Here is a 10,292-nt window from a genome sequence, read left to right on the forward strand (position 1 = left end):
AGTTCCAGGTCAACCAGGGCTACACAGAGAAAGCCTGTCTCAAAAAACCAAAAAATATAAATGAAATAAAATAAACAAGCCAAGTGCCCCATTAATACCCCCTAGACATTAGCTGCTTGAGTTAAGTCCTGCTTGATCTACATAGTGAGTTCCAAGCAGCCAGAGATATAAAATGAGACCCTGTATCAAACATACAAACAAAGAGAAACAACAGAACCACAGACCAAAATGTTAAGACAAAATGTTTGAAGACATCTCCAGTAGCTACATTTGGTAGAGATGATTTCAGCCTTCAACCTCTATGACTTTTTTTTTTTTGTAATCCTGAAGATGCCTTGATTTCGGGACTAGTTACCCATTTTGGACTTCAGACTTCCAGAAGTATAATCATGTCTGTCTGTGGGCTTTAATCTATCAGTTGTGAAGTAAGAAATGTAAACTCATTTAAAAATACTTTAAAGACTGAGAGAAAGAGAGGTGGGGGAAGGGAGGGAGAGCCTGGAAGGGACCAGTAGCAGCAGTAGACTGGGATGAGACACAACATGACCCACAGCCTTGTGACTGTGGGAGGGGCTCCCATGGGGCTCGGGTGTGGAGGAATAAGAAGAGCACAGGTGTGAGGCAAGCAGGCGCAGAGACCATGGCGCCCCTCTCTCTACTCTTCTGCAAAGGGCTCCTGCTCACAGGTGAGATGGGTCCTGACAGTGGCGGGTCTCAGAGGGGGAAAGGCCCTGAGGGGAGCCGCACTCTCTGCTTGAGTCCCAGAGGGTACGGGGAGGGACAGAGAGAGGCTGGGCCGAAGGAAGCTCCCCGGGAGGGAACCGGAAGTGTTGGGGGGGCCGGTGGGTGGTGAGGTGGGGGTGGCCAGATTATACTTTCTTCAACGTGAATCACTATTGCCTGCGGTATTTTCTCTGAGTACTGGCCAGTGGGGTTCAGAGAGGGGTCACCATGCTCATGAGGAGTGCTTCTTACCAGAGGTTGGTGGAGGTGGGTCTGCTAGTGGAGGGTGCAGACTCTGTGGATTGGAATCAGTCAAGGGTGTGGTAGGGGGGGATCAGGACCTTGGCACTGTATATCGGGGTCACTTGGATCTCTAGGCAAGAGGACATTGTAGAAAGAGTGTCAGGAGAAAGGGATGTGTTTGTGGGAGACACTGGAGGTAAAGGGAGCCTTTAAAACAATGTGAGACGCCGGGCGGTGGTGGCGCACGCCTTTAATCCCAGCACTCGGGAGGCAGAGTCAGGCGGATCTCTGTGAGTTCGAGGCCAGCCTGGGCTACCAAGTGAGTCCCTAGGAAAGGCACAAAGCTACACAGAGAAACCCTGTCTCGAAAAAACAAACAAACAAAAAAAACAATGTGAGACAAGACCATGGAGGAATAAAGAAAAAAATAAGTCCCGTCCACACATTGACTACCTCTAAATTGGTTGACTTAGTGCAATTAGCTAGCTGTCACTGGCAATTAAAAATATTTTAACAGTAACAAATAGGCTGCCCACTTTTGTTACAGTGTAAATAACATAAAAAAGAAATTATAGCTGGAGATGGTGGCCCACACCTTTTGATCCCAGCATTCAGCAGGCAGAGGCAGGTGGATCTCTGTGAGTTCAAGGCCAGCCTGGTCTACAGAGTGATTTCCAGAACATCCAAGGCTACACAAAGAAACCCTGTATCCGGAAGAAAACACAAAAAAGAAATTATGAAATTGGCAATTGACAAAGTAGCAAGAACTATGAAAACTGCATGTGAGGATATACTAAAAATGAATATAAAAATCAATTTTTTTCTTTCTTTCTTTCTTTCTTTTTTTTTTTTTTTTTTTTGGAACCTGTCCTGGAACTCGCTCTGTAGACCAGGCTGGCCTTGAACTCACAGAGAACCCCCTGCATCTGCCTCCTGAGTGCTGGGATTATGGGCATGTGCCACCACTGCCTAGCCAAATTCAATTTTTTAAAGTAGGTGCCGAAGCAGTATGAAGATAGATTCCTGGGCTACCTTCTTATTCTCCTCTCTTTCTAACAGTGCCTCCTTCTTCTGAATCTCCAAACAGTAAAATTCAGTATAAAAGGAAAACATCACAGTCCGTTTAAAGATAAAGCAAAAGAGATACAGAGTCCATGCTCTGTGGAAATGTCCGGTGTGCAAAGAGCCCTTGTCTTCAGGAAGTCTCCTCACACTGACCGACCACAGCCTGCTCTTTTTCTTTTTTGTATTTTTTTTTTTTTTTTAATGCTCGAGGTGAAAATGTCTTTATTCCTCAGCCAGTCATAAAATTGCCTTTAGCACTGAAGCTGTGAAGCCTGGTTTGGCCTCAGTCCAGGTCCCCAAAGCTTAGAGGACTCCTCAGGTGGCTGCTGCTGACAAAGTGGAGCTGTGCCTCTGTCCCCTCAGGACTGACATTCCCGGGGCTCCTCCTGATCCATCTTCACGCGCTGACGTTTAGAGCTGAAGGTCACACTGGACAAAGGAAAAACTAGCAGGAAAATATGGCAGATTTGCTTAAATACTCCAAAATGGAATAGATATTTCCTAGCATCCACAAAACTGTAAATACAGGATAATCATACGATCAATCTAGACTTCTAAATATGTAAATGTTAGTTGTTCCTTTCATCTGTTAGCATTACTCCATTAGGCCAAACAGTGTTCTTCATGATTTTAATTTGAGATATAATAACCTGTTCTACTGAGTCTGTTAAACATAGTCGTAATAAACTCAGAGTTACCAACATCCATCAATGTTCCACGAACGATACCAGAGACTTCCTTTCTGCTTGGCTTGAGTAAGATCCATCCCAAACCAGAATTCTCCCCTGTCCCAGCCCTTGTCCCTCTGTAGCTGGTGGTTACTGGCCTCTCTGAAACCTTCTGTAGCTAGCTGGTGGTTGCTGGCCTGTCTGTAACCTATCTGTTGTATAAGTCTGAATCTGTGTCCCCCCTGGCTGCCTGAATGCTGTCTATCTTATCTATCTTGGGAATCTGTCTGTCCCGAACAACGACCTTTGCTCTCTCAATTATTGACCAGCACAGAAAGCATCCAACATGGAAGGAAGGATGGACACGTTACAGAAATCTTCTGCAGAATATTACAAGGGATCAAGTTATTTGCTACAACTTATTTCTGAAGTACTTAGAAAAGCAAGCGTCCACTGCAAACATCACTATACCCATGCTGTTTCCAGCATTTATGGTGGATATTTATAGTCTATGAGATTACTCAAGCTATTAGATGTTTTCAACAAATGACGACCACTCCATCCTTAGATACACAGGAAGAGCATATAATGTAAGATTACAGCTATGCATTAGCTTAGGCTGGGGAAGCCAAGGCAAGTGAGATTTGGTTGTTACTTTGTTCTCTTAAAGGCAGGTTAAACAAATGGCTGAGTGCTGATTGAGGATATCAATCTTAAGCAGTGGCTCTCAACCTTCCTAATGCTGTGATCCTTTAATACAGTTCCTCATGTTGTAGGAACAACCCCCCTGACGAAAAAATTATCTCAGCTGGGCGGTGGTGGCACACGCCTTTAATCCCAGCACTCGGGAGGCAGAGGCAGGCGGATCTCTGTGAGTTCAAGGCCAGCCTGGTCCACAGAGAGAGATCCAGGAAAGGCACAAAGCTACACAGAGAAACCCTGTCTTGAACCCCCCCCCCAAAAAAAAAAAGAAAGAAAAAGAAAAAAAAAAAAAAGAAAAGAAAAAATTATCTCATTGCTACTGTTGTGAACCATTATGCAGAATATCTGATATGCAGCCCCCAAGGCGATAGCAACCCATAGGTTGAGAACCACTGGTAAGTCTTAAGTGACCTCAAGGTGTATTACTACCTTGGTTGTGAGGTTCCAACGTAAGTTATAGCCTCATAGAATGCAAGAGATACTTTCATACTGATGTAGCCACATGCCACAGAAAAGTTCTGTGAGAGAGGGAAGACAGAAAGAAGGAAAAAGAAAAAGTGAGAACTGGGCAGTGGTGGTGCATGCCTTTAATCCTAGCACTTAGGAGGCAGAGGCAGGCAGATCTCTGTGAGTTCAAGGCCAGCCTCTTCTACGGAGAAAGTTCCAGGACAGTCAGGGGTGTTACACAGACTAACCCTATCTGAAAAAAAAAAAAAAAAGCAAAAGCAAACAAAAAAGAAGGAAGGAAGGAAGGACAAAAAAAGGAAGGAAAAGGAAAAAAGATAAATAAGATTGAGATCCTGAGAACTAACAGTTTTGATAGACCCAGGCTGTGTTCCTTAACGGCTTTACCAGCTCTTGCCCTCTCCTGAAGACTGCTGCCCTGTCTGCTGGCCAGCCTCATCTACACCAGTTGCTGGGAACCACGTAACTGACAGGGACATTATATTATAATATGGACTCCCTATGCACAAGTGTGAAGCTTGAGCAGGGGGTACTGTGGAGGGGAGTTCCTGGAAGGAAGCTGTGCCTACAAAGCCTGACGTACTGACTGGAACTACTGTGACGTGGAGAGGTTGGAAGGTGCAGGTCCAGAGTCTAACTGCAGTTTATGTTGGTCTATCCTTAGCTCCCTAAGCATTCTTTCCTTGCCCACCTGGGTGACATCCTGGGACTGACAGAAAAAAAAAAGCCTCTAGGAATGTATTAACAGAACTCCACCAAAGGCTGCAAGCCATTGGAGAGCATCTGAGCCCTACATCTGCCATCCCTCGGCTTGCTTTGTTATAGCCTTCATGTCCTTGGAGAAGACCTTGATTTAAGACTTTCTTTGTTACGTTGCTATAAAAGAAGTTCATGAAACCACTTCCACCTCAGAACATGGAATTTAGGGCAAATCTAAATCTGTGTTTCTGGCCTTACGGTCACTCGATCTCTCTCTTCTCCCCTGTGACGTGAGAGCTGTGTTTTCCTGTCATTAGTGTGAAGGTCTGACGTGTGATAGTGGATGCAGGTAAAAGAGCTTTCCTTGAGGCCACAAGATTTATAGGCTGTCACGGGGCGTGGCAGAGTACAACATGGAAAAGATCACATCTGTCAGCATTACAGCTCAGATGGAAAGGTAGCCTGGCAGCCGGGAGCCAAGGAATACCACAAAGTCACACTGCACAACGAACCTCACACAAGAGATTCATTAGGAGGGAAAAAAAACCAAGAGAGTGGCTGCCTCTGCCCCGGTGAGAAAAAGCAGCAAACTGAACAGGATACGGGCTTATATAGAGTTTCTTGGGAAGGGGGTGGAACTTCTCACTGTGGAGCTTTCCAGGGTGGAGATTGGTGGGATTTCATGTCTAAAGATTGGGCTTTTTATCCTGTAGGATGGGGTCAGGGTCCAGCTGTTAGGGCAATTAGAGTGTTCTGTGGGAGGAACCTGTTAGAGGTCCTTGGGAGAGGGGCCTGGCCACTCGTGTGCCTCCAGGGGCTTACAACACTATCTGGAAAGATAGGGGAGTGTGTTAAGTTGTCTCAAGACACTTTGGAGAAGGGAACTAGAGGACATGGGGAGGTGTGGGGGAAGGGCAGCTAAGATGCCTTCTCCAGAAGAGGGCCATGGCGGCTTGGACACAAACTCTTCAGGCTTCTGCAAGCTGGATGGCATTTTGTGTTGCTCAGTTGACTGCAGGTTGCTGGGTGAGTGGCTGGTAACGGTACCGTCACATCAGGACAGTGTCAGCCAGGTCTCTGGTAGCCTGTTGGGCTGCATTCGATGAACTGGCTCAGCCATCTGAATTCAGCAGAGCCCTGTGGATATCAAGATCCAGATGGCTATCAGAGAGGTGATCGCGTTAGAAGCTAAGGAGTCCGTGGTCTCCTCCTCGGTTCTCACGCCTCCTGTCTGAATATTCCTTATCTGCCCCAGGAGGACTGGTTCACATGAAGCAGCATTCTCTGTGGAGAAAAAGGCAAAGTTGGCTCCATTTTCCGCTGCCTGGAGACCTCAGCCTCCCCCACTTCATAGGGTGACCACGGCCAAGTAATGGACCTGGTCTGGAATTGCAATTAGGCTTTGGGAAATTGCTCTCCCTCCCTCCCCCACCTTTCTCTCCTCACCCCCCCGCCCCCACTGAGCAAATATATAGATAAATGGGAAAAATATAAACCAACCCATGGCATTAAACACTCATTAGCTCCCAAAATGAGGAGTTTGTAAAAAACAAACAAACCACTTGGGTACCCAGGCCCTGGTCACATTCATTCCCGCATCCTCTCATCCACAGGTGTTCAAGCCCTTCCCAGGCACCTGGCCTCCCACAGAGAGCAGACTTCACGGGGCCTTTGTTCTGGGGCTTCATTTATTTTTATTTTTGGCATGTGCTCTTTTGCCTGAATGTCTGTCTGTGCCATCCCTGGGTGTCGTGATTGAGGAGGTTACACGACGACATTGGATCCTCTGGGACTGGAGTTACAGACAGCTGTGAGAAGCCATGTGGGTGCTGGGGACTGAACCCAGGTCCTCAGTAAGAGCAACTCTTCACCACTGAGTCTCTAGTCCCGACAGGGCCGGCACGCTAATGGAGGGGAGACAGAGAAGCAAGGGCTTCCAGAAGGTTCAGTAAGGGGTTGGCTGCAAATGCAAAGGGAACGGAGCAAGAAAATAAGGAATGTGTGACCTGGGGTCTCCAGAGAAGGAGGTCAGGGTAGGCACCTCCCATCCCCCCAAATACTCCTGAGAGTGAGTAGAGGTGTGAGGACAATGAGGGGGGAGCCATGCAACTGAGGAAAGAGTTGCATGCAGAGGACGCAGCTTCAGAGGCACTGTGGGAATGGGGTTTATGTGGCTTTCTTGCCTTGCATGTGTGCTCATCACTCAGCCTTGGTATGTGGGTAGAGTGGACGTACCCCAACCCACATACCAAGGCTGAGTGATGGGCACACATGCACAGGACACATGGACTCAAGATTGATGGGTGTTCTCGCTTTTCTTCTAGCCTCCCTTTTAGCCTGCTGGACCTCAAACACCGTGGCCCACCCATCTATTGAGGCTGTACCGCCCTCTCTTCCTGAAGGGGGAAATGTTCTTCTACGTGTTGATAACCAGGCAGAGAAGCTTCAGGCCTTTTTCTGGTATAAAGGGAAACGCGCCTTTGAAGAATTTAAAATTGCACATTACGAAACAGCCTCTCAATCACTTAAATGGGGGCGTAAATACAGTGGTAGGGAGAGGGTGTACACCAACGGATCTCTGCTGCTCCAGAATGTCACCCAGGAAGACACGGGGATCTACACCCTAGAAACCTTTGGAACATATTACCAATGTGAAATAACACATGTCTACCTCCAGGTGTACAGTAAGTGACTCTCTGTGACCTGTGGGTGCTGGGTGGGGATCATTCCACTTAACACACAGGAGTGTCAGGGCTGCCCTGTGCCTGCCTCCTCTCTGCCTTGGGTCCCCTTGTTGGGGTTTGAGCATTTAGTGCAGGTCACACAAGGGGGAGTTAAACCATCGCCCAAATCCGTCCTGCAGTGGGGAGGATGTGCAGCAGGTAACTCAGCTAAGGACATTAGCCTCGGGCAAGACTCTTGGAACTGTCATTATGAACATGACCCAGAGAAGGACCCTGAGAAACCCAGGCAGGGCATGGCTGAGGAAAACATGGGATCCTCACACAGATTCAAGCACCAGGAAGCCCCGACTCCAGACAGACCTCTGTCTCAGACTCCACCCCAGGTGACCCTGGGGACCTTCTCTCCAGGGCTGGGATTGGACTTCCTATTAGGGCTGACAGGGCCCAAGCCTTTATTGGCTTGTGTAAGCAACCAGCCCTCTGCCATGACAGCCACATGTAAGCTGGGTCCCCTGAGAACAGCATACAGAGCAGAGCGGGATGGGTGCCCAGACCACCAGCCAGCTGTTCTCAAAGCTGTGCAGGTACCCATGGCAACAGCTCATCATCAGAGGTCCATCCCAGAGAAATCCCAGGCAAACGGTAATAGATGACCCTGATTTGGGTAGCTCCCCCATCCCAAGGTCAGGTCCTTGTTTAAGATTAACTCACAGACAAGGCAATGATCACTCGCCATGTGTTCTATTATAGGGAAACAGAGATCCAGTGGCTGAATTAGGGTCACACAGGCCATGGGTGGCAGGTCTCAAACACAAGATGTCTGGCTGTAGCCTCGGCCCTGAATTCCCTATTGAAAAGACCTTATGAGGTGCGCGTGGAGCCCGGAGGGGCTGGCTGAGATCTCTGTCGCTGAATCTCTCATTCGGTCTCTTCTGTTTCTTCTACACAGAGATTGTGACGCAGCCCACCATCCAAGTCAAGACCACTAGAGTGGGGAGACAGAACGCTGCAATCCTCACTTGCACGTCACCCTACTCGGGAGCTGACGTCAGCTGGATCTTCAATAACAAGACCCTGGATTTCAGCAGGAGAATGACGCTGTCCCCTGAAAAGCACAGGCTCACCATAGCTCCCCTCAGGCTGGAGGATGCAGGGGAGTATCTGTGTGAGATCTCCAACCCCTTCAGCTCCAAGAAGAGTCACCCCGTCTACTTGTTCTTGATCAGTGTATGATATCCTCTCTCTTTCCTCACCACAGTTGGGAAGTTCCTTTCGCACCTGTGTGCAAAGTGGGTAATTCTAGGGAAAGTGGGTACTTCTAGGGAAAGTGGGTACTTCTAGGGAAAGTGGGTAATTCTAGGGAAAGTGGGTGATTCTAGGGAAAGTGGGTAATTCTAGGGAAAGTGGGTGATTCTAGGGAGAAGATGGTTGATGTAGACATTGAGATAGTCAACATGGTGACATACACCTGTAATCCCCAAATAAAACACAAGTCGAGAGGAATGTCATTCCAGTCCAGTCACACAGTGAGTTTGATTTAAAAATGACATCAGTGGCCCAGTGGTGGTGGTGGCGGCGGTGGCGGCGCACGCCTTTAATCTCAGCCTTGGGAGGCAGAGGCGGGCGGGTCTCTGTGAGTTCAAGTCCAGCCTGGTCTATAAAGTGAGTTCCGGGGCAGCCAGGGTTACACAGAGAAACCCTGTCTCGAAAAACCATTTAAAAAAAAAAAGACATCAGCTTGGGAACAGAATTCAACATGGGGGTCAGAATTGCAAAGGGGTTAAGAAAGACATAGATTCTGGATTAAATACAAACTGTACCTCAGGATCCATGGGGAACAGAGTTCAGGCACTCCCTATACACCAAAAGCTTGTAGGTGTTCAGAATCCTCTACACAGAGAAACCCTGTCCTGAAAAAAATCAAAAAACAAAAACAGAATCCTGTTAAAATGGTACAATGACTACACAGAGTTCTAAACACATCTTCTCTCACGTGCAAATTGTTTCTCCTATCAAATGCCTGTGCTGCCTAGACATCAGTCATCCACGCGATGTTGGAATACTGATGGGAGATTGGGCAGGACGGGTTTCACGTGTAAAATGCCTTTGAACAGTTCTGGTCTGCAGGTTTTTTTCATCCATATATGTAAATGCATAGGTGAGAGGAGGGAGCTGACTGAGCTTCCTGCCCAAGGCTGGCCTTTACGGTGAGATCTTGTCCAAGATCCCGTTTTTGTCTCAACAGCTCCTGGTGCGGTGAATTACATTGATAGCACAGACCAATGTAGCCATTTTAAAGCAGAGTTCGTGGCATCAAGCACAGTCATGTCGTCGTGTATGAAGGGTCTCTAGCCAGACCAAGCTTGGCAAACACGGCTCTGGCAGGCCTTGCCCTTCTCCCCCACTCCCTCTGCCTTGCTAAAAACCATTAGATCACATTCCTAAAGCTAGCCACCAAGGCCTAATCCCTTATTTGGCCACTTCCTCCTCCTGAGGCTGACTACCAATATCCAGCTATCAAAGTATTAAAGTCCGGCAATCAAAAGTCCCCTTTGGCTGACTTAATTACCACGCCCAGTTAAAATTAAACACCTCATCCTAACACAGGGTTTCCCCTTTTACCTTTAATAAACCACCATCTTTCCTATGGGCCACACCTGCCTCCTCTCTATCCAGAGGCAGTCCTTTGTCCCCCTCCAGGACAAATACCCCTGCCCCTTCTCCCTTGTCCTGTCTCTTGTCTTTATCTCTTGTCTCCTGCCCTGTCCCTCTGGGGCAAATAAATCTCCTTTGTGCTGAGAACTTGGTCTTGGGGTGTCTTAAGGCGACTCCAAGGTTTCCTACAATGTTCTACCGCAGGTCCTGTTCTGCAGGAGATCCTGGGTCCATTGACTATTTATTCCCTCCTTCCTGTGTGTTTACAGAGGGGACCTCTTCTTCCCAGACCTGGTCACACTCTTCGTAACTATAAAAGAGTTGCCTGAGATAGCCCTGAAGGAGGCTCCTTCCACCCAGGCTGGGCAACCCTGAGAGAACCACACTT

The 10,292-nt window shown here is 47.9% G+C and overlaps 1 protein-coding gene across 1 annotated transcript; it reads left to right on the plus strand.

The window, feature by feature from the left end:
- The first annotated feature begins 602 nt into the window (after window positions 1-602).
- Window positions 603-8,482, plus strand: LOC114681408 (carcinoembryonic antigen-related cell adhesion molecule 15-like). The gene is made up of 3 exons (XM_037211667.1): window positions 603-686; window positions 6,890-7,249; window positions 8,199-8,482. Exons 1-3 carry the CDS (start codon window positions 641-643, stop codon window positions 8,480-8,482), a joined length of 690 nt encoding a protein of 229 aa, XP_037067562.1. The 5' UTR covers window positions 603-640.
- Window positions 8,483-10,292: the final 1,810 nt, after the last annotated feature.

The sequence above is a fragment of the Peromyscus leucopus genome, chromosome 1, assembly GCF_004664715.2.
Source record: "Peromyscus leucopus breed LL Stock chromosome 1, UCI_PerLeu_2.1, whole genome shotgun sequence".
Taxonomy (NCBI): domain Eukaryota; kingdom Metazoa; phylum Chordata; class Mammalia; order Rodentia; family Cricetidae; genus Peromyscus; species Peromyscus leucopus.